The sequence below is a fragment of the Triturus cristatus genome, chromosome 3_1 (genome assembly GCF_964204655.1).
Source record: "Triturus cristatus chromosome 3_1, aTriCri1.1, whole genome shotgun sequence".
Lineage (NCBI taxonomy): Eukaryota > Metazoa > Chordata > Amphibia > Caudata > Salamandridae > Triturus > Triturus cristatus.
The window spans coordinates 260,137,672-260,163,129 of record NC_140583.1 but is presented as its reverse complement, the minus strand read 5'-3'; the positions used below and the strand labels follow the sequence as shown (position 1 = coordinate 260,163,129).

Genomic DNA, 25,458 nt, shown 5'->3' with positions numbered 1-25,458 from the left:
AAAGGGTATCGCAGTAAACTTACTCACTTTTTGTTTACTCCTGGGTTGGGACCTGTCTGCCAGTATCCTGGTATTAAATTAAAAGTACTAAGAAATTTGGCTGCCCCTAATGTGTCAATGAGTTCATCTGCCTTTGGAATAGGGTGGGCATCTCTCTTTGTGACAGCATTGAGACCTGTAGTCCACACAAAACCTTAGCTTTGGTTTAACTTCCTTGGAATGAGGTTTGGGGACTAAGACAACTGGGCTGGCCCAGGGACTATCAAATGGTTCAGTCTCCCCTAACTCCAGCATCTTGCTGACTTCAGCTCTGATGCTTTCCTTGACTTGATCAGACTGCCTGTAAATGTTGTTTTTGACAGGTAGGTTGTCCCCAGTTTCCACATCATGTGTACACCAGGTTGTCTGACCAGGGGTCAGAGAGAAGAGCTCAGCATACTGCTCCAGGACTTGCCTGTAGTCAGTCTGATGTTGGGCAGTGAGGGTATCTGAAAAGACAGCTCCCTTAACAGACCCATCAATAGGGTTGTTGAAGAGGAGGTCAGGGAGAGGTTCACTCTCCTTCCTGATCCTCATCAGTGACCATCAGCATGGTCACATCTACCCTGTCTGAAGCAGTCTTTTGGTAAAACCATTGCTTCTGAAGCTCTTGACTTGCCTCAAGGTTTTTGTTTGCTTTCCGCATGTACTCAGCCATTCTGGAACAAAGGAAAAGCACATAATCCATAATGTCCAGATGTGGAACCGCAAGGGTACTGTGGGGGCAAGTTATCTGTCAAGGGGTACTTTGATGCTGTTTTGATGTATAAGGCCTGGAAAGCAGTGGGAAAGGGTATACATGGTGGAGAAGGGGAGAACGTTATTTGGGTGGAAAGAACAATGGGCCCTGGGGATGATACTCAACCCAAACCATACTGAGCAAGTGATACTTACATCGCAGGATGCTAGAGATAGTTAGAAGTGTCAATACCCCGAGTTGTTTGCTAAAAATATGGGTTGTCTACACAATTTAGAACATCGCTTAATATTCATTGGCGGGGCCATAACCAAGGTGCACAACGTCTTGTTGGTGTTACAGGGTCAACTCAAAGAAGTGTTAGACCGATTGTTTAGAGAAGGAGTCATTGAACCCATTGAATCTTCTGAATGGCTCAGCCCCATTGTTGTGGCGAGGAAATCTAATGGAGACATACACGTGTGTGTGGATTTGAGGGACTTGAATGTGTGTATCTGGGTAGACAGACATCTGTTACCCAGGATCAATTAAATGTTGATGAACGTGAGAGGAGCCAAGTATTTTTCCACATTTGTATTTGTATTGGGATTTGTAAAGCGCAGGAATCACTCCTGAAGGGGTTTCTCCGCGCTATAGGAGTAGGTAAGTCAGATAAACATGGGCAGACAGGATTAAGCTCTGAATAATGCTGTTTTCAGGAGTTTCCTGAAACAGAGTAAGTTGGAGCATTTGCGTAGTTCATCAGGCAAGGTACATTGGATTCGTTGAGTGCCTATCACCAGGTGCGATTACATCCTGACTCTAAGCACATGACGCCCATTTTCATGAAATGTTCAATGTCCTGTTTTTTCAGGACGACAGTTTGGTGTGGGGGGTCTGACAAGAAACGTGAATTTATTTTGGATAAGGTATTGATGAAATTGGAACAAGCTGGTTTGACGATTGGTGTTAACGAATGCTGATTTGAGGAAGGGGAAGTAGAATATTTAGGACACACATTTTCCTCACAAGGTGTCAAACCCAAGTTTAAGCTAGTGGAGGCAATTGTGAGGGCACCTGCACCAAGTGACAAAGAACAATTGAGGTCCTTTTTTCGACTGGTGGAATATTATGCCAAGTCTGTTAAGCATTTATCTGAGAAGGTACATTTGCTACTGGCCCTTATAAAGAAGGGGGTTGAATAGAAGTCTGATGATTGCCAAGTCGCATTTGTTGAGATGAAAAAAGTAATCATTGCTGCAGCTGTTCTTAAAACATTTGACGCTACGGATGCCTCCATAGTGGTTACAGATGGCTGTCCGTATGGCCTGGGTGCATTCTTGATTCAAGTGGACAAAGGACAGGAAAGGGTGGTAGCCTTTGCATCACGTTCACGTAAAGGAGCGGAAATAATTTATTCCACCCTCGATAAGTTGACCATGTTGGTGGGGCATGCAGTATTTTAGGATGTAGGTGTATGTGACTCAGTTTGAGTTATGCATGTACCACAGACCTTTGATTGGATTTGTTCATGACCAAGGGTGTGGGGAAGGATCAGCTTATGCAATCATTAATTGTTGAACTACAAAATACTAAGAATTTGAGTCAGGGGATGAAAGCTGAATTGAGAAAACCAGTCCCTCCTTGTGTGGAACAAATTATCAGTGGTGAAAAGAAATTTAAGGTGGAGTGACCGGCTGGTTGTGCCAGCAAGCTTGCGTCAGAATTTTTTTTGTGTTCATGAATTAATTTATTGGCAAAAATTAAGTACCACAAAAGAAATAGCAGCCCATTCAATGACATGCAAGTCAGCATAAATCCATAGTGAGATACAAATGCTGTCTGCGATACATATACCAATACCAAATGTACTAAAATATAAGAAAGGAATAAAAAAGATGGAAAGGAGGGAGAAAATAAACCATAGATAAAGGAGGAAAAAGAAAGGAGGGAAGCCAAAATTAAACTACAAAGCAGGGAGGAGAGGGCAGGAAAGTGGATCATTCAGACGAAGCCCAAGTCTAGTATTGCTGGGGTGGGAGAATGCAGTGACATTGACCGAACCGAATCGAGAGTCCTGCAGAAAGTAAGAACACATGACAAGAAAAATATCTGCTTTGTCCATTAAGTTGTAAATTACCTTTTCTTAGGGCGCGGTCTTGTACAATTCTGTGACCCATTCCGCATGTGACTGCAGTTGGGGGAGAACTACTGATATCATAGACTACAGTTCTTGGCACCTGCAATGGCAGTGACTATCAGACAACAGGCATGACAGTTCAGCTCGGAAAGGTCTGAAAAGTCATGGAGGAAAATTAGGGGGTCCGGAAGTGGCAAGGGCAAATCTATGGATTCTCGGAGTGTAGACCCCTCTGCTGTCCAGAAGGGGTGAATGGAAGAACATTCCAGTAATATATGAACTATCACAGGGCGTATGATCGCATCGCCAACAGGCAGAGTGAGGTAGCAACCCTGCAACCTGAAGTCGTTCCGGGGTCCAGTGCCAGCCCTGAAGAATCTTAATAGACTGAACTTCATCTGTGCTTTACGGACTCCCAAGAGGGCTTCCAAGAGTTCTACCCAGTCCTCCTCATCCTATTCCACCTGCAGGCGAGCCTCTCAGCTTGTCCTACTGCCAGCCAATTGCGGTTGGAAGTAGAGGTCGCGAATCAGAAGATTGTAGAACCAGGACATCACACCTTTAAACTGACCTCAAGTCTTAAGGTAAGAGTATACTGGGGAACAGGGGATGTTCCAGGGTTAAGGATCCAGTTTGCTCAGCAGGCAATGGCATAATTGTTTGTAGCACTATTGTTGAGTATGCAGAAGGCTAAATTCACCCTGTAGCATCTCAAAGGACGTGAGTTTTCCACCAGAAATCAGGTGCGTGAGGGTTAGAATCCCAGCTCCACACCAGGGGCCCCAGTCAAGCATGACCTCCCTTTCAAATACCAGCACTGTTCCATAGGGGAGCCTTGTCATGGAGATGAAACTGAAAATAGCCTAGGAGTCTGTATCCAGGTGGCATACATGGCTTTCAGCATTGGGTTGGGGGATACGGCGGCTGGGCCAGGATGATAATGTGGGGTCTTGGACCCAACGCATGTATGCCATTTGTGCCCAGTGTAAGGCTGGACAATAATGCTCCACAGAGGGTAGGCCCAATCCTCCTGCTGATCTATGGGCTATAAGCTTCTGGATGGCCAGGCAAGGTCTCGCTGAAGCCCAGATGAAGGCCTTAATCGTCTTGTCTATCTGATAGAGGGTCAAGAGGGGTTTTAGTTGGGGAAGCATGCTCAACACATACTTAATTCAGGGTAGGATAAGGATTTTCACTGCTTGAGTCTGTCTCCAGAGAGAGGTTCAGGTGTTACCACCTCGGATTTGGTCTGGGGCTTTACGATAGGGTAGATCCGAGAATGTTAACCTTATTGCATGAAGGACATGATGGCATATCGGCCATGAAAAGGAGAGCACTCTTTGATTTTTGGTGGCCGGGCATTGACAATCATGTGAGTGATTTGTGAGGGATTGTGTGCCTTGCACTTGTAGTGACAAAACGCATAAGATTTTTGAAAAACTGATTGAACCGGTGGCATTTGCCAGTAGAGCTTGAGAAAGTGCGGCCTGTTAAAAATGTCTGGGTTCTGAAAGTGCATTAGCCCTGGTAATAGTGGACTCTTTTTTTCAGATGGCCTGAGGTCGCGTTCATGAGAGAAGTGAAAACAGCTAATGTGATCTCATTTTGTGACAGTGGTCCACAATTTGTGGGAGAATATTTTATTACATTTCTTAAGAAAGAAGGAATTAAACACTTTAAGACCACTACTTATAATCCCCTTGAGAATGGGCTAGTTGAGCGCTTCAATAGGGTGTTGGGGCGAAAATATTAATTTGGTCCTAGGTAAGGGTTTGTATTGGAAAAAAAATGTGAGGAACATGTTGTGGAGCTATCGAACTACACCTTATTCCAGAACTGGGGAAACAAAAATGTTCTCGTTGAATGGAAGGCTGCCATGCAGGGCTGCTGTGCCTGTGTGGATGGAAAGAACCACGGGAAAGAGGCTTGACAGAAGGGCATTCAGAGAAACAATGGAAGAGTATCTGATTCAGTATGCCCATCATTACAATGATGGTTTAGAAAAAAGTGTTCTCGGATGAATGGGTGAGAGCACACAGGGGCATGTCAAGGAAGGTTGTTCCTAATGGTCCAATCCACAGAAAGTGTGTGAAAGTAAAAGCGGTGCAGTACATTTAGAAAATGGTGAAACACAAGAAAGCTGACAAAACGTCATGTCACAGAACCAGATGTATGGAGCAAGATCAGAGCTATTATTTAAAAGACAGTGGTTGAGGAAACACTGAAGTTTCCTTTTCAGGAGACAGAGGTTCGGAAGAAGAGGAAGCCAAAGGAGTTGGATGATTATGTGTGTGATTGAAGGGAAGTTATTTGTCGATTTGTTTTTAATCTGTGCCATATCTCTCCTTCATTCACGGATGTGAGGTACAAGAATATTCCATGCTTTTGTTTACATCTGTGTAATAATTTTTGAGCACTGTGACTTATGGTGTTTAATTTATTTTTTATCTATATAATCTTTAGTTTGTAGTTTTGTTTGTGTTAAAGAGGTATGTGTTGTATAGTGCACTCTCTCATTGGACATTGTGTAATGAGCGCTCTCTATGGTGGGGATGACTATGTTGGGATTGCACTGTTTGGACAAGTATGGTTGTTGCTTTTCAATAAACTCGTTATTGAAACTATCTGGCAGTGACACTCCAAAAACGTGCACCTGTATCCCTCAGTGCTTCTACCTCCACTCCATTGATATGTGACTTTTGTCTGTACTTCTGCAGTTTACTGATCCAGACAGCCAGGGAAGCTATACCCACCACCATTCAGAGACTAAAGTAGCTTCAGTGTGCTCTCTGACCCGGTCAGGGCACACCAAGGATTCCATATGGAGCCTCGCAAACCCTGTGGGCACTGCACTAGTGGGATCCTTTTTGGAGCATGAAGAGACCCTAGTTTAGTGTCCATTCTTCTTACAGTTGAAACACCAAGCCTTTTTGGGATCCCAGTTTTTAGGTCTCTCGCCTGGCGTTGCAGTGCGCAGCATTGCTCGCGTAGCACTGCTCGCGCAGCGAGAGACCTCTTGTAGGGGGTTTCAAAACTGACCTAGGAATCGCACACGCACGAGCGTGTGCTTTTCCTTTTTGGCCACGCTATTGGCCTTTGCGTGCGTCTTCTTCACAAAGATAGCACGCAGTTGGCCAAAGGCGGGCGCATTGCTCCGCCCATGGCCTTTTGGTGTCTGTTACTCGCAGCAGCAGCATATGTTTCCAATTACCGTGCCCAGACACGGGCGCGATAATTGGAAAAATATGCTGCTGCTCGCAACCGCGCGCGCACACCAGCAGCTCCCGCATCTTGCGCGCACCATCCGCTGGCTTGTTTTTTTTTTTAAGCTATTTAGGGATTTTAAGAAATTCCGATACATTTAACGTTTTCCAAACCCTCTCGGCGTGTGTAAATTATTTGAAAAAAATATAGTCTCTCATGAACAGGTACGGAAAGTTAAGTTTCTCAACTACACGCATGAACCAAAAAAAAGCAGTCTGAAGCACACAAAGGCCGGGGTCTTAGGTTTCACGCACATACTCACTCGCCGCGTGGTAACTTTTTAATGGACCCAAAAACGAATGTCTGCACACTGAACCATTTCGCACTTCTGTTCAGAGACCAATGGGAGGGGCGGGTGCTTTTCACAGTGCACGCGACTTAAGGAGTGTTGGCCCCTTTTATGTTCCCTCTCTCTGCCCTTTGCGCCTGTGTTTTCATGTATGTTTACAGCGAGTCAGTGTCTGGGTGCAGGCCAGGAGAGGAGCTCTGGGGGTCCGTTCCAGGAGAGCAGGAGACAGTTAAAGACTGGGCCCGACTGCTTTGTTTTCACAGCCTAGGTAGGGGCTTTCGAGTAGGAAGTGTTTTACTATTTACATGGTATTCAATCATACGTGCAAACACATAGAAATGAGCGTTATGCTTATGGACACGTGGTACGTTTGTAGGACATGCACGTTTGAAAGACTTCACAGACAGGTGCACACAAGGCTTCAAGGACGCGTGTTTGGCCACAGAAAGACGTGAACAGACCTTGCGAAAGCGCACAAGACAATGGCACATGTATGTGTGTACATGTACACAAGACTGAAGAAAGATGTATGTGCGGACCTCTGGTACCAGCAGGGCTTTAAGTGGGATGAAAAAAACTGGAGAGTCTCTCAAAGGGGTGTGGTTTAAAACACTTGAGCTAAAAGTCTGTGCTTAGCATAGTGTGCCGCCCGTCTTGCATTTTGCGGTTTCTGTTATTTCATCCAGATATATGATACAACAAGTAACATCATATCTACAACAAGTCGGAACTATTGCCTTTGTCAATGGTTGTTAGTTGCATAATATGAATAAGCAGCAACTATGGCTTGTATATAATATTGAAAAGTTTCCACTTACAGCCCTGGTGACACCACGGCAATGTTGCTGCTCCTGGGTTTCAAAAAGAGAAGGGAAATCAAGAGAGAAAATGACTCTTCCCCTACAACGCTCACCTGGCATGACGTCATGCCGTAACATCTCCACTAGGGAGAAGTGAGCAGTGCGAGTATGCGCACATCGATGTGCCCGCTGTCACTGCAGTCCAGAACAAGCATTTGCAATACAATAGGTCTCGCATTGACGCAAGTTTGAGCTATTGATATTGCAAATAACAATGCCTTTTATTTTTGTTTTCGTTTTAAAAACATAAATAAAAGGCATTGTCCTTTACAATGCCAATAGCTTAAACTCGTGTAACTGAGAGACCTATTGCATTGGAAATGCTTGTTACTCTGGTACCCACCCTTTGATTAGGAAGTGTCTGGGCCCACCATCCTTCACAGGCTTTTTGGGGCCTTTAGAAGACTCTTTGGGTGTTCCCCCTTTATGTCCCACATCTTTCCCATGGAGTGGACTGGTAACCCCTTTCTTCTGATCAACCCCACCCTGGGTCTTTCTGGACACCCTTGCTTTGACCAAGTGGTTAGCCTTCTTCCCCAACTCCTGAGGAGAGACCAACCCTAAGTCCACTAAGTCCTGATGCAGTTTTTCTGAAGAGGAATTATTTAACAAGCGCTCCTTCAAAACCAAATTATACAGCCCATCATATTCTTGCTCCTTACTGCCTTTTAACCAGCGACTTAGTGTTTTGTTTGAGAAACAAAAATCGACCCAGGACAGCCTCAAGGTTTTGTAAGAGTCCCTGAGATGAATCCTGTACTCCTTAGTGGTTAGTCCAAAGCCCTCAATCAGGGTATCTTTCATGAGGTCACAAGACTCAGCATCTACCTCATCCAGTACCAGGAGTCTGTCCCAGCACTTTCCAGAGAATAGCTCCCAGAGAGGAGCCCCAGTGTCTCTGGTGTAACTTCCTCATTTCATTTTATAAGCACTCTCAAAGGCTGTAATCCACTTTGTCATCACCCTCAACATATTTGAGGACAATCCCTTTGGGGCTTGTGAGATCAAATGTTTCTTCTCTCTCCCTATTTTGTTTGTTGCCGTCACCATTCATTGGTTCTAGACCCATCTTAGCCGTCTCTTTTTCTATACCCAGGATTTTGGCTTCACAGGCTGCCCTTCTGGCTAGTCTCTCCAAAATTGCTTCATCATCTAGCTCTTCTCTGAGCCTGGAGTTGCCTGACCTATCCCATTTAAGGGGAAGACACTCCAAGTACAGTTTTAGGGTAGATATGAGGGTGTACCTCATCACCTTCTCTATTGAGTTTGAGGGGAGCAGTCTCTGGAGTACTGTCCACACTGTCATGGTCATTGTCCACCTCCTCCCCTAGAGGGGTATCAGGATCCTCTATTATATTAGCTTCTTCACTCTGCAGGGAGCTTCTGGAGCTTTGTCTTGGTAGGCTTAGAGCCAGTCTTGATGTTATAATCCTTACCGAGAAGCTATGACTGCCTCACCTTAAGTTGCAGATAATGGGTCTGGTCAAGCTCCTAAACTCTATCCTCTGAGGAAGACAGTATTTTAGTACAGCTATGGCCTTTTTAGACAATCGAAAAGAATTCTGAATGGACTTTTAAGGCCTGACTGATTTGTACACTTTTTAAATGTCTTATACAGAAGGACTGGGGGATTTAACACAAGGCCCTAACAGTTCAGATTAAAAATATTGGGGGGAAATGAAAAAATCGAACATTTTGCAAAAATATTTTTGACTAAAGTCAATTGTGGGTTTCTTAATGGAATCACCTATTGACCAAGTGGAATCAGCAGATTCAAAGTCTTGTACCCCTGCTGATCTACCAATGTAGGTAGCTGGCTTTTCATACAAAAAAGGGGAAGGTGCACCAAGACGAGTCAATAAGCTTCAAATCAGTTCAAGAATATGTCCTTTATTTAAGAGTGATCATCAGCCAACGCGTTTCGTTCTCAATGAACTTCATCTGGGCTCAAATATTTCAAAAACAAAGTCCCATTGACGTATATGTATTAGTCAGTAGAAATCAATTGGCAAATGGTATAGATTTCTCTCCTGATTTTTAAAAAGCACCAAGTTTTCGGTAGGTAATCCCTCACCGTTTCGCTCAATGTAAAAGGCAAGTATAGATACCAATGGTCCTGAAAAATAACAACGACCCGACGAGCAGAATCCCTTGTCCCCAATGTAAGGCCTACCATGTAAGGCACTACCACATAAAAAGTCAGCTTCTTACAACAGCACATTAATGAAAGGCAGACCGCCTATTTGAAGCCCACCGGTCTGCCTTTCACTGTGTAGGTGGTAAATGGCCTGCACTTGAAGTAGCGAGTGACTACACCTGCCTGCAGGAACCCTCTCCTCCCATCTAGGAAGCGCAGAGACTAAATGCAACCTCATTTTGGTGCACAGTCAGTGTGCCCCTGACAGCTCCTTTGCCTCTGAGTTTCCCCAACTGTAATGTTGCACTAGCGCAGAGACAAAGTGCTTCCCCATTTGTATAGGGCAGAGCCATCATGCAAATAAGGGAATGCTTCCTTGAGATCGTGCCAATGTTGTATTACAGTAAGTGCCTAGAGATTTAGTGAGCGTTTTCACCAGCTTCTTGCACCCCTTGGGCACTTTGGTATTGTAGAAGATGCCACAAATGCTTTTGTGGTCAAATTTTGTGGCAGCACATTCTTTCTTTTTGCGTGGAGGCATAGCTGCATGCATATGAGGATTTTCTTTGCATAATTGTGACCGCGCAATACTACAGACTCAGGCAACGAGAACTTCAGGAGTAATTATAACTGTGTGCCACATAGCAGTGGCGCACAGTCAGTGCGGCCCCTGAGGGTAGCCCTTGAAAGGAGGAACGGGCGTCCCAGGCACACTCCAGGTATCCCCATGCGGGTGTTTGGAGCCACTCACTGCAACCGCCTGCAGTGGGATCTCTGTCCCCATTTATAATGAAGACCGAAGTACTACCTGCAGTGACAGGCAAACTGGTGGAGGAACAAGTTCACATCTGCGCTGGGAACAGCGCATTTAGTTCTAAATGGTTAGGAGTGGCACAGACCGAGGAGTGCCCCTATTTGTATTACAGGCCCTGGTCTACAAGTAGAACTTCTGACACTCACCACATTGTACAATGGGTCCTTTCCATTGTAGAGCATGATTACTGCCTGGAGCTACTGCCCCACCACCAAGCATCCCACCCCGCAATCACTCCCTTTCACCACAACACCAAAGGCTTCTTCAAGAAGCAGGGGATTCTCTCTTACTCAAGGGAACATAGAGCCAGTCCCACCCCAAAAACATAGCGGAGAGGTGTACTCCCTGTTTGAAATCCACAATAAAGACAGGTCCCTGGGGCTCATTCTTGACCTCTGACCTCCTCAACATGTACATCTTAATGGAGCATTCCCACGTCACACTCCAGAATGTCATACCATTTCTGTGGCAAGGCGACTTTGTGACCTCCCTTGACGTGAAGGACTCCTATTTCCACATCCAATTCACCCTTCACGTCGCCACTCCATCAGATTCATGGTAAGTGGGAAGTATTTACAATTTAAAGTACTGCCCTTCGATGTAAACGCCTCCCACAGAGTTTTGGCCAAATGCCTTGCAGTGGTAGCCAGTCATCTCCAGTTGAGCGGCGTCCACGTCTTCCCATGTCTCAATGACTGACTGATAAAGAGTGCAAGCAAGCAGCAGTGTCTAGCTGACACGCAGATCACTTTTGATCTCCTTCAAAATCTGGGTTCACCATCAACATGGGCAAATTCCACCTTCAAACCTTACAAATACAACTTTTCCTAGGAGCGATACTGAATTCAATCACTTGAAACGCTTATCCCAGTCCTGCTGGAGTTCAGGCCTTTCGGCCCCTGCTCCCTCTTTTTCAGCCAGATCATCAGCTAACATTCTGTATGATGGCTTCCTCCATTGCCATTGTTCCCCCCCACACCAGATTGGATATGTGCCTTGCAGCATAGTGGTCACAAGCGGATGGCCTGTGGAAACTTCTAGTGTCAATAAGGCCCAGCACCCATCGCTAGCTGCAGTGGTGGGACAGCAACAATCTGTTGCGGGGCAGGCCCTTTCTAGACCCAGTTCCCCAAGTAACCTCAACACGTAAGACTCTCTCACGGGCTGGGGGCACATCTACAGGACATGATTGTTCATGGTTTGTGGACTCCCCTCCAACAGACCTTTCACATAAACTATCTAGAGTTGCTGGCAGTTCAATTTGCTCTGGGGCCTTTTTCTGCCACATACAGCACAAGACAGTCCTGATCAAGACGTACAACATGACTTCTATGTACTACCTGCAGAAACAGGGGGGCACTCACTCCTCCCAACTGTCGGCATTAGTGCAGGGCATTTGGTGTTTGGCGATCCACCACAAGGTTCACCTCCTAGCTAAGTACGTTCTGGGAACTGACAACTTTTCAGACCTGCTCAGCAGGATGCAGAAACAAGTCCACGAGTGGGAACTCCACCCCGAAGTCCTGCTCCCCTATTTTCAATTTGTAGGTTTCCTCACCTAGATCTGTTTGCAACTGCCAAATGCCCAAACTTTGCCTCCAGGTTTCCACACCCAGAGCCTATGGGCAATGCACTATGGATGAACTGGTTGAGATATTTGCCTACACTTTTCCGCCTCTCCCACTTCTTCCATATGTGTTGGAGATGGACCTTTTTGCAGGGTTATCCCTAAACGTTTTGCTTCTTCCTCCTATTTTTCCTGACCTGCTATTGTTGGTTTTAGGTCTTTACCACTGATGATCAGTGCTAAAGTGCATATGCACTCCATGTAAATTGTGTTATGGATTGGTGTTTCCATGATTGGCATGTTTGATTTACTTGTTAGTCCCTAGTAAAGTGAACTGAGTGTGCCAGGGCCTGTAAATCAAATGCTACTAGTGGGCCTGCAGCACTGATTGTGCCACCCACATAAGTAGCCCTGAAAAGGTAACTCAGACCTGCCACTGCAGAGTCTGCGCGCAGTTTGTAACTGCCATATCGACTTGGCAAGTGCACCTACTTGCCAGGCCCTAACCTTCCCTTTTCTTAAATGTGAGTCACCCCTATGGTAGGCCCAAGGTACCCCTGTGGGCAGGTGTATGTGAAAGGTAGGACATGCTCTGGTGTGGTGCTCTGGTGTGTGTGGCCTGTCCTGATAGTGAGGGAAACCTCCGGGTAGCTGTGCGCCATATAAATTTAATATAATAATAATAATTACTGCCAATTTCGTTTTTCACTATTGCAAGGCTACTTGCTCCCATAGGACAGAATGGGGAGTTTGTTTATAACATCTTATGAACATAACTGTCCCTGGGAACAAGGTAGAGAGAAAGTTTAGTATGCCTGGACACAGAATCTAAAGATGCATCTTTTAGCGAAGGGGATTTTTACATTCTGTGTCTGAAAATACCACTTTTAGAAAGTAGGCATTTTCTGGCTCAGCAATCCAGTGTGCCTCTGCTAGGATGTGTATTGACTGTCTGGCTTGGGGATGACAGGGGCTGGAGAGGAGCTGTGGCTCCAGAGAGTCTAGATGGGTCAGGGATGGGCTGAATAGACCTGGGCTGCATTCAGAGTAGTGGGAGTAGTTGTCACTAGCACCTGAATAGGCCCGGTCTGCATTTAGAGTGGTGGGAGGAGATTTCCATTGCACCTGAATAGGACCTGTCTGCCTTTGACAATGCTGTCTCTGCCTCCGGCTCTCTGCCCGAGAGGACAAAGGATTTTGGGCTATAAAAAGTGGAGCCCAAACCCCTGAACTTTAGAACTCTTTTGGACCAAGAAGACTGCTAAGAAGAAGAGCTGGTGAAGCTGTGAGGAGGAACTACCACTTTGCTGAGTGCTTTGCTGTGTTGGCCTGCACTGGCTGCTTCTGTCTTGGGCAGTGAAAGGACTGGACTTAACTTTCGTCAATCTATTTTTGTGAGTTTCTCCAAGGGCTTGAGGTAGAGTTTGCCCCCTGTTCACGAAGTCTCAGGAACAGCAAAGACTTCAAGTTCTTCTGCCCTTAGCATTGGGGACTGTGTGTTTTGTGCTGAAACAGAAGAAAAAGCAACCTGACGCAGTCTACGACGCCGCTGTCGACTCCGTGTCCTAAAGGCACCGCAGAGGGCAATGCCGCACCTCCACCGGCGACACCTGCTGATGCTACCACTGAGCCGCTGCTCGTAATCTGCATCGCCTCACTTCACGCCGCTGCCTTGGTATCGAATACGCCGCTCCACGCCGAAGTCGACACCACTGCTTGCACCGTGGTTCGAGGGCACCGCTAATAAAGTTACACGAAGCACCGCCCTCATCCCGCACCGCAGCCTTGGCCTGCCTGTGCCATCGACTCCAGTTTGTCAGCCGACGGCAGCGCTTCAGCAACGACGACGCTGCTGCTTGCACCGTGATCTGCCAGCACCGCGACGAGCACGGTATCACTTCGCACCGCTACCCTGGTCTCACTGACAATGCCATCTGGAGCTGCCACCGAGCCGCTGCTCGCACCACAACTTGAGGGCATCGCACGCCGCACCGCTGCACTTCGCACCACAGCACCTGGCACCTGCCGACGCCAGCGCTCCTGACTTCAACCCCAAGGAGTTTGATCTGCAACGCGTGTGACTTCAAGGGCCCGACGACTCCTGCACCGATTTCCGGAACAGATGCCTGCGGACATCGTGCTTTCGGAAGCTCAACGAGAGGTGGCCGACGCCCTGCATTTCTAAAGGTACTGTTTTGCAGGTCTTCCCGTCACCGTAGCTGGCCCACGACGCCGCGGTCAGCCAGAACTGTTTGGATTTATTTGTTCACGGCGCCGTGATAGCCCTGGACGGAGCTATCGACTTCAAGAACTGTTTTTCAAGGTTATATTGATAATTGAAGATTTCGAAGTACTGTATTGTGTATTTTTATCGTTTTTGGGCTTGTCTTAAGTATATAAAAATATTGGATATTTTTCTAAACTGGTGTGGTGTCCTTTTGTAGTGCTTACACTGTATTACTGTTGGTTATGTACAAATGCTTTACACACTGCCTCCAAGATAGGCCTGACTGCTCGTGCCAAGCTACCAAGGGGGTGAGCAGGGGTTATTTTAGGAGTGTAACTCCCTTATTCTGACTAGGAAGAAGGGTCCCTACTTGGACAAAGGTGCAAGCCCTTGCCAACTAGAGACCCCCATTTCTAACAATATGTGATTCGGAAGCTTCAGCAAACCTCCCTAATTCTCATCCTAGTGGCCCCCACATGGGCCAGACAACTGTTGTTCATAACTCTGCTCGAGTTGTCTATATTCCCTCACAAGAAGCTTCCCAACAGGCCGGGCCTTCTCCCGCAACACCATGGGCTCTCTCCAGCATGCCAACCACAGGCAGCTCATCCTGGCAATTTGGCCCTGAGGTCCTAGAATTTGGTTACCTCTATTTTCCCCGAGTGTATGATCATTCTAAGAGAGGCTCGCTGTCCCACTTGAGTTGGGTAACAAACATCGGTTATTCAGCGCCAAGCTACCCGTCGCGGTAAACGTGCGCTTTACAAATACACCTGTTATGCTAGGACATCGTTTGCTACCTGATTCACGTGCAATGCTCAGGCCTAGCTTAAACATCCATTTGTTTACAGTTAGCTGCAGTGGCAGCATACGTACAGAAAAGGCGCACTCCTTTTTGTTTAGAGTCGCTGGTATTAAATCTTTCATGTAAAGACTTGCGAGGGTTATCCCTCCCAATGTGCTCCTGGAACCTCAATGTAATCCTCATTAGACTCCTGGGGCCCCCTTTGAAGCCTCTTCATTCCTGCCATCTGGAGGGTGGCATTTCTAGTCTAGATCATTTCCTTAGACATGTCAGCGAGATCCAAATGCTTACCTTGGCGGAGCCTTTTTTAAGGTTCATGCTGACAGGATAGTCCTTATAACTAACTTAAAATTTCTTCCCAAACCGATCTCTCCTTTCCACCTCAACCAGACAATTGTACTCCCAGTGTTGTTTCCGCCCCGAGACTCAGTGGCAGAGAGTGCGCTTCACATGTTAGATGTAAAAACGGCCCTCATGTACGACATTGAAAGGACAAAACCGTTCCGTAAGACCCAAACCAGTTGTACATGTCCAACACTAGGTGGCAGGAGTATGCAGAGCATGTGAATCAACAGCGCTACATTCCACGAACAGATGTGTACAGGGTAAGTAGAAGTTTCCTTTCATTTCCTTCAGCTTAGTGTCAGGACCTCAAATGCATTCTGCTTTGCCATTGTCTTGCACTCTGTGCCATCATTTTTATGTTCCCTTAACCACCTTTTACGCCCCTTTACAAACTTTTCTCTCTCCTCGTGAATAATGGAAAATAACCGCCTACACACACACACTCTGGACAGTGAGTTGCACAGCAGGTAATCCCTGCTTGGAGTGGGGAAAGTAGCCTTCAGTGTGTAGTGCCATTTCCCCAGAAACTGTTGCCTCTGGGCATTGTACCTGTGTGAATCTTCCAATTGCCTTCATATATTAGCATAAACAAGCAGAGGTGGTTGGGAAATCTTTTGCGCAGAGGAGTGACAATGTTCAGAGAAAGATATCTTAATTGAGCTGCTGCTTCAAGGTCAACCTTACGATGACCACCCCACGTCGTAAATTATGGGCAAGCCCACTTGTAAGTTCATTAAGAAGAGGCAAACCGAGCAACGTAGCTCATATATCGAAGATCACGTAACAAACAAATGTCCATAAAGTAATCGTTTCTTCTTCTTTATTCCAATCGTGTTTCAAATATTTCTTATCGTTGTACATATGATTCAAGCTTGTGCCTTCAACAAAAGTCTTCAAACAGAGCCAAAGCGTGTTTCGTCCCTGAGGCTATCAGCCCAGGACTTCATCAGGGCTAAAAACAAAGGATAGGCTACATTTATTTACATGGTTCAAAATAATACACATGTGGTAATGACTAACAACATATCAAATTCCTCCACCACCTGTGTAGGCAAAATCCAAAAGGCAAAATAAACGAAAATGAAGAAAAAGGAAACAAAAGAGGGAGATAACCGCACGTATGTGTCGTACACCCCAAATAAAAAGAGTCAACAAACGAAATTAGTCGTCAGAAAAAGTATCCTGAATAGTAAAAGGGCATATCACCAATCACCCGAATAAAGTGCAGGTAAGTAAGAAGAAAATAGGTAAACTTCAGTATCATGAATACTCATGAAATATGCCATACTAATCCCTAGGGTTAAAGGTTTCAAGGAGAAAGTCGGCAAGTATGCTGACTGAAATTAACCGGCATTAATCGTGAACAGAAATCATGCCAATACCAGAAGCGCAATGTGTATTCGTGAACTACACTTACCCACTCCAAAAATCAATATCAAAAAGTAGAGTAAACGAACAGTCTCCTATCTCTGAAAGATCAGTAGATACAAAGATTCACGCAAGTATATCCTGACAGTAAGCAATATTAGTATAATAACATACGAACACCCGATATCTACGTAATCAAGTACCATAATAATATAAACTAAAGCTTATTGCACAAGCAATTCTAAGTTGATTAATAAATTCAAACTTAAGGTTAAAGAACCGCATGTACCTTAAATAGAAACGTAGATCGGTAACTTCAAAATGTCGTCTTTAGATTCCAAAATCAATGGCTTCTTATATTACGGCAAGTTCATAGCCTTATTGTCCTAACGGGTGTGATTAAGAGGAAAAGATCTCAAATCAAACATAGAGACTGCACCTGGTAATGTGCATAGGTTGTAGCACTATTATATCGAAACATTACTGTGGGTAATGAGAGAAACTCATAGCAGGGTAAGTGGAATAAAATTGTACATCTCTGTGTAAATTGCATTCATAATAACGAAAAAAGCGCCAAAGAGAGATCACAACTTCAACTAAACATCAACTAATAATGTAGTCTAGGCTGAAATGTCATGAAAACCGTTACTAAAAGTAAAGTGAAAATCCAAAAATTAAGGGAAAACGATAAATAGACAGACCAAATAATTACGAGTAACGGCTGATACTACTAAGACATCTAACGGGACAGGAGTCCTATTTACCTTGCACTGACTAGCAGAAATCCGTAATCTGGATCCCTCGTACGAAAATCGGCGTCTAGCTCGCGCGCCATATTGCGACGGGCTTAAATAGTATCGTTTGGGGTGTAGAAATAGACAATGGAAAAGGTGTAAATTTCCGGTAAAGTAACACCTTAACGAAAATGGACGCCATATTAGAATGGCTTAATATAAATACACAAGGAATATTCACTTGCGTGTCAGTAGCAAAATCAACGAAAAAACGTACTTAAGGACAATCTAAGTTGACGCAAATAGCACTTGAATTATAAGTGCCATCTTGTATTCATATTAAAAATTAATGAGGTAAAGTGATAAACATGCATATGAGTTCAATATTTGAATATGAAAAAATAAATAAAAAATGTAGAGTAATAAAGAAAATAGCTAGTTAAGGGAAGAACATCGAGAGAAGGAACGTGGAAACCCAGTGGGGTACAGATAGGCAAAAAAGACTCATTAAGACATGTATCTAAGCCTAATGTAAAACCAGAATTGTTATATACTGATTAAATCATTAGAGAAGTCACCATAAGTCCCTACTGTTACAATATTCCAATGTAATTGTCCATGTTCAAATGTTTGGTAATGAGATATAATATATAACACATTACAGTTGATAACCAGGTTAAACTCATATTCATTAACAGTGAGTAGAGACTAAGTTCACAACAAGATCATAAGCCCAGGAAATATTGCAGTTCATTTTCAATATTTATCCCCTTGTCCACCGCTTTCAATTTCAGGATCCAACGTGCCTCCATCTGGTGCAATCTTAGTTCTCGATTGCCGCCCCTTACATCTACTGGCACTGTCCCGATAGCATGAAATTTAAACGACAAACATTTCTTTTTTTCCGGACACTCCAAAGCATGATGTACAATTGGATATCTATCATCCATGTTTTTTAGAGCTCTGAAATGTTCTGAAATTCGTATCTTTAGATTCCTGATAGTGCTTCCCACATATATCATGGTGCATTTGCATATTATTACATATATCACAAATTTGGTGTTACAGTTAATATACTGATTGATAGAAAATTTCTTGGAGCCATTATATTGAAACTCTTTAATGCCCGTCAGGGCATATTTGCACATACTGCAATCTCCACACTTGTGGAAGCCCAGATTTTTCTTATGTAGCCAAGTCAGGTTATCCTTATTACTCTTAGGGTAACTTGGGCTAACCATATTACGTGAGTCCCTTACGATATGTTATACTGGGATACTTAGTTAGATGTTTGTTCAAATTTGTGTCTGTTGTAAGAAGTTGCCAATGAGATTTAAGAATAGTATATATTTTATGTGACCAGGGGTGGTAATTAGTGATCATTCTCACTTGCTCTCGTGTTCTCGAGGTCTTGGAGGGATGTGATATCAGTGTGTCGTTTCTTATAAGGGCACAAGCCCTTCTTTTAGCTTGTGTAATAACCTGAGCATCATAGCCACGATCAATAAACCTCTTTTCCATATCAAGAGCATATGTATTAAAATCAGAGTCTTTGCTACAGTTCCTGCGTGCTCTATGAAATTCCCCAAATGGGATAGAATTGATCTGAGTTTTGGGGTGGGCACTCGCCGCATGTAGTATAGAGTTGCCAGCTGCTTCTTTTCTGTACATTCTGCTATTAATCTTATTGTTTACTATAAACAATTCAACGTCCAGGAAAACAATTTTTTCAACATTATGTGTCATAGTAAACTTCATATTGTACAAGTTGTTATTAAGGTGATCAAAAAAGTTGTGTAGTTCTTCCATGTTACCTGTCCAAATTAAAAGACAGTCATCTATATACCGCCCAAAAAACATAATGTGATTATGCCAGGCCGCCCCAGTTGGGCCCCAGATGCCATTGATTTTGGAATCTAAAGACGACATTTTGAAGTTACCGATCTACGTTTCTATTTAAGGTACATGCGGTTCTTTAACCTTAAGTTTGAATTTATTAATCAACTTAGAATTGCTCGTGCAATAAGCTTTAGTTTATATTATTATGGTACTTGATTACGTAGATATCGGGTGTTCGTATGTTATTATACTAAATATTGCTTACTGTCAGGATATACTTACGTGAATCTTTGTATCTTCTGATCTTTCAGAGATAGGAGACTGTTCGTTTACTCTACTTTTTGATATTGATTTTTGGAGTGGGTAAGTGTAGTTCACGAATACACATTGCGCTTCTAGTATTGGCATGATTTCTGTTCACGATTAATGCCGGTTAATCTCAGTCAGCATACTTGCCGACTCTCCTTGAAGCCTTTAACCCTAGGGATTAGTATGGCATATTTCATGAGTATTCATGATACTGAAGTTTACCTATTTTCTTCTTACTTACCTGCACTTTATTCGGGTGATTGGTGATATGCCCTTTTACTATTCAGGATACTTTTTCTGACGACTAATTTCGTTTGTTGACTCTTTTTATTTGGGGTGTACGACACACATGTGCGGTTATCTCCCTCTTTTGTTTCCTTTTTTTTCCTTTTTCTTCATTTTCGTTTATTTTGCCTTTTGGATTTTGCCTACACAGGTGGTGGAGGAATTTGATATGTTGTTAGTCATTACCACATGTGTATTATTTCGAACCATGTAAATAAATGTAGCCTATCCTTTGTGTTTAGCCCTGATGAAGTCCTGGGCTGATAGCCTCAGGGACGAAACACGTGTTGGCTTTGGCTCTGTTTGAAGACTTTTGTTGAAGGCACAAGCTTGAATCATATGTACAACGATAAGAAATATTTGAAACACGATTGGAATAAAGAAGAAGAAACGATTACTTTATGGACATTTGTTTGTTACGTGATCTTCGATATATGAGCTACGTTGCTCGGTTTGCCTCTTCTTAATGCCTTCATATATTATGTGAACAAAGTGTTTCAACCATATGCCAGCAAACCACATGCCAGAAACGGTCTGGAAGCAGAGGACATTGGGGCAAAAAATATTAACAACCACAAAATGGTCTGGAAGAGGCTAAAGGAAACCAATGTACCTGGAAAAGCTAAATTGAAAACCCAAGAAGGGTAAATAGGGTATTGAGAATAGACCGATATAAAGGAATGACCATCCTAGTCTGTCATCATTTGTTCTCTTTCGAAGCAGCTGTAAACATCAGCAGACACAGTGCATTTGGAATGCTTACTGTGAATGCCGTATGTGGGGAATTTCATTTGTTTATCCGAGCTCCATGCATAGTGAAATAATGATATGCCATTTTTGCAATGTACGTTTCGAAGTTAACTGCAGGGAGCTGCTATAAAGTGCCGTTGCTATTTTGGCATAGTGTGCGTGTGATTGAAATGTTTGCCTTTCCCACAGAGCCGTGAGCGACGTCCGGTTTTCCACTTCCAGTACCTGAGCTGGCCAGATTATGGTGTGCCCTCCTCCGCAGCAGCACTGATTGATTTCCTAGGGGCCGTGAAACACCAGCAGCGACTGTCCGTGAGGGCCCTGGGAGTGCGCTGGAAAGGTCACTCGGGCGGGCCGCCCATGGTGGTGCACTGCAGTGCCGGGATAGGCAGGACAGGTGAGCTGCCGGCACTGGATTGGGTGCTCTGGAGTGGGGCCGGCTAGTATAAAAGTGGACGTGTTACACTTTATTTTACTATGTAGACTCTTCCTCATTAAAGTGAACTGTATGCACACATCCTGTATCCACCCATACAAGGACTACGTAACATTCCTGATCCCCCCCCCCCTTCCCCTGGTCCCCCCCCCTTCCAATGGGACTCATTTCCGGTCTTGAGCGGATATGTTCCTATTCCCACTCTTGGAGTCCCACTGGGCCCATATTTTGGGAGGGGTGGACCTCCGTGAACATAACTACTTCCGTTGCACAATGGGAGACGTTTGTCTCCATCCATATAAATGCCATTGTGCCCCCCGCTGTGCCCCGCCCCTCTTACTAGGTGAACCTCTTCCTCCTCACACAGGCACCTCCCAACTCATACACAGCCCAAGAGCTGCTCTTCCCTGGTTCTTCCCCACCGTCCACTGAATTTCTCCATTATAATCAAAGAAAAGCCAAGCCATGTCACATTAGAGTGGGGCTTTTGCGCTCTTTCCTTTCCACCCGCAGGAAAGCCGGACCCATCCCCTCTTTAGTCTCTCTGCAGCGCTGTTTTGCTCCAGGTTCTATTCCGTACAATCTCAGAAATCCAGATCTGCTGGGAGGCCACCTTCTCTTTCCAGTAATTCATCCAGAGACAGTGTGTTCTCTTTTGGGAAAATGAGGGATGTGATACATTTCGGAGTGACCTCACCTTGGCTCATGCTGCCGCACTCTCCCGTTCTAGGTACGTTTTGCTCCCTGGACATCTGCCTATCTCAGCTGCAAGACATTGGCACCCTGAATGTGTACCAGACCGTCCAGCGGATGAGAACGCAGAGAGCTTTCAGCATTCAGACAGCTGACCAGTACTACTTCTGCTACACCGCCATCGCTGAACATGCCCAGAGGCAGGGCTTGCTGCCCTCCTGTCAGAACTGGTCCAGTGTGGAGAAGAGCTAAGTGGGTGTGTCGGCCAAACCAGCCGCCTGCCTTGGAGGTAGAAGGACCATTCAGGTTCAGCAACAACAAACCGCAAAGGGCCAAAAAAGCCAAACCAATTCATCTGTGACATTGATTTACTTGGATTCATCGAAGACCGGCGGTGCTGGCGATCAACCTGCTGCTCATATGTTCTTAGCTTCTTTTCCTTGAACTGTGCCTTAACCAAGCCACGTAGTGGCCTTAATGTAATGCATGGAGCCTGGTCCTTGATCAGAGTTTATTGGGACCACCTTCATGATTAAGGGGATAGTAGATCTCACACTATGAATATATATATATATATGCCACCGTGCTGCCTTTCCCCTGTGTATATTCGCATATATTGGACCGAGCCTTTGGGTATGATGGTGACCATAGGAGTAACTCATTATTCACTCCATGATATAAAAAGAGTAACCCTGTTGTAAGTCCACTTGCCACATCCCATGTTATAAGAGAATTCTTGGACTTCACATACAGAATCTTGTGGCTAGCTTTCAGTGCTAGTTGGCCATCCCTGGCGCCCCCAACCATGGACCACTCTATTACCTCTACCTAACCACTATTGCGGTTATATTGAGTAGGATTGGGGCAACAAGATATTGCTTTGCAACCTGTTTGACCAGCCCTCATTGTAAAACACTCATCTTCATGTTTTAAATTATAAAACTCAAACGCTCCTGTTCTCATCTTTAGGTGTTTGCCTTCACAGAAGACCGGGGATTTCGGCCTGGAACTTTAAGTATTACTAGTAAAAGTTTAGTAAGTGAAGTACACCCCTAAAACGATTGCACCATATGAAATTACAGTACAGATCGCAAATTCATATTAATGTCTTAATGCAGGTTCTTCCATTGTGTTAGTTTAAAAACCCAAGGAACAGTACACACAATTTAAAAAGAAATAAAGAGAGAAATAATTAGAAATAAGTATGTGGCGAAGCAGTAAATGCGTATCGTCATTTTATCTGTATCAGATTATCTTTATCCACCTGCCGAACAAATTGCAGCAAAGGCAGGGCTCGCCTACTCCAAGATTTTTCGTTTGTATCTTTAGTTTGTATTCTATAGCTCGATATTAGAATACAATAGTTACAATCTTATCCTTGGACGGTAAAGGTTTTCCATCACATAGCTAAAACGGAGCTGTCTCTTACGCACATACCAAGCTGGGTGGAGATATCACTTTTGCAGATGATGAAGGCCAAACGATTATTTTAAATGCCAAGTTTTTTAAAGAGTTATCAACCATCTCTTTGGCTGATTAGCATAAATTATACAAATATCGAGTTTAGGTTCCTTCTTCCTCGTGCAGTAATGGGATTTTATGGAGTACATTACCAGCAATCACCATTTATGTGTGAATCTAACCAGGGCCAAGAATCTATATCTCAAATTTAGATGACGCTTTTTTTGCAAATTGTGGTTCCACCCAATCCAAATGAATTTCATATGCTGTCATTTTTTTGACACTCAAACGTTTTCAGTTACACCATCATGGTAAGGATAGTTGAGACTTTTGGTTTCAATATTTTCCAGTAGATCTCTCCTCGTGTCAGAAATACACCAATCCTGCTGATTCCAGGGATATATGGACAAAATTAAACCAAAGCCGTTCAGAAGCTTCTTTTAAAGAGAGATCCTCCGGCATTGCCTCCTGATAAGTGTTTCTTTTTCTGAAATCAACCTCAGTAAACAAAGGTTTTTAAATTGTGCCAAACATTCCAGATTCTGGAGACGTCATTCAAAGTAGAGTACCAGCGGGCAGTTTCCAAATAAATATTAAGAATCGTTTATCAGAGATCAGTTTAGAAGCCATGGCTTCCCCCCCCAGATTTCATCTTTAGAAGTGGCTGTACCTTGTGCTTGAAGTTTAAATACCTTGATCACAGGGTCAGTAGGTAAGTCTGCCACCAAATGCAGCACTAGCATGTTGGCACAGAAGACCATTACTTGTTTTCAAATTTACCAAATTAAGGCTCATAGATATCCTAAATCGCAAAGAGCAAGTTGGAGTTGAAGGAATTGAGTAGATTAATAACCGTGAATTGTGTTCAAGTGGTGTTAATCATTAATCATCTCCAGGAGCAGAATCCAGAGAAATGAATCAACGAATTTTGCAGATCCATGGGAGGTAGGAAGATGTGTCCTTAGCAAACCCCATATATTACAGTTTGGTCTGTGTGAAAACATTGTTTATGGACAAAAAGATGTTTGATGGAATATATTGTTAGTCACTGAATTCAAGGTGGAGTACAGTGGTGAAGCTACCTTCAGGAGAGCATACTTTTGGACGATAGAGTTCTTGAAGTGAAAGTGAAAACACAAAGTAAATCCAGTAAGTCACTTTTTTAAAACCCTGCATACACACCATTTTGGAAGTGGACTAATGCTTGGAGTTTGATGTTTGAGATGCTATACGCCCGTTATGTTACTTTATTTTGCAAATCCTTTTATGCGACACCGTTTTTACCTTAAGTATTTCCCCAAAATATAAAACTGCATCTTTGAGCCATCTTATCACGCATTTCTTTTGAGCATGATTTACTAGTAAGCTAGAGAAGCTATGACGTGGTAGCTCAGGTACTTTTTAAATTGGCTCAGGTACTGCTCGGAGCATCTCCCTTGGGGTAGTAGCTAGGAATCAACATCACTGAAATCAACCGAGAGGTAATAATGCCTGCTATGCCACTGATTAATACACTTCTTGAAGTGTGCTCTGGGCGCAATGCAGGGATGCAAAATTTGTATTTTAAAAGAGCAGTAATAAAATATGTACATAGCAGTGTGAATTCTGGGAATTTTTGCTTACTTTCGTGTAATTCCTTATTTCATGTTGTAAATTACCGACCTTGATTAAGTGGCTGAATCGGAGGGGAGTCCCAGCTCCCTTACGTGCAGACTATTTCAACCCTTCACCTAAGCATTGAACAGATCAGTCTCTGCCCTAGAGTGTGAAGGAAGGAAGTAGTTTCCAGACTTAGTTTTGATTCCAACAATTGGAGGCTTCAGTCAGACGTTCACTAGTTGTTTGTGAATGAGCAGTGCAATAACAGATTGTGCTTTTCGATGGCTAAGCTGCTGTAGTGCTACCTGAGCACTTCCAAGGTAGGGTGGACATTTTATACAACCCAGGCCTTAAACTATTAGTCCTTGGTTACAGGATAGCACTGATGTGATGACATAACTACAGTGTGTATCTATTACACATTCACAAATTGCCCACATATAGAACTTACTTCCAGGGACTACGCTCTTAATATTATTTGAAAATTTCTAAGTGATGTAAAGCCGAGCATGGAAAGATGGTCACTTTAGCATAGTGTGGCTATGTACAGTAACCACTTGTTACAGTATTATTAGTAACTGTTGTCATGAATCAGAACTACATTCTGGTTATAGTGTTTTTGGATATTTCTACTTCACAGACCTTGGTGCCAAAAACAAAGATCTGGGATCCCGGGGCTTGTGCATGAGGCTTTGCTTTTTTTTTCTGGCAGGCTGCACATAATGTACTGCTACTGCAGCAAAAGACACCCCAGAGACACAAACTACAAGTGTTTGTGTGTGAGCCAGTGCACACTTGCACCCAGAAATTGGTGCTTCAAT

At 44.0% G+C, this 25,458-nt stretch overlaps 1 protein-coding gene across 1 annotated transcript in view; it reads left to right on the top strand.

Annotated features, from left to right (window-relative positions):
- PTPN9 (protein tyrosine phosphatase non-receptor type 9) overlaps positions 1-22,758 on the top strand; it is a 256,693-nt gene extending 233,935 nt beyond the window's left edge. The window contains exons 12-13 of the mRNA XM_085643844.1: positions 20,638-20,845; positions 21,615-22,758. Coding sequence (XP_085499970.1) covers positions 20,638-20,845; positions 21,615-21,829 — 423 coding nt within the window. The 3' untranslated portion in view covers positions 21,830-22,758. The remainder of the gene's footprint in view (positions 1-20,637; positions 20,846-21,614) is intronic.
- The last annotated feature ends 2,700 nt before the right edge of the window (positions 22,759-25,458 follow it).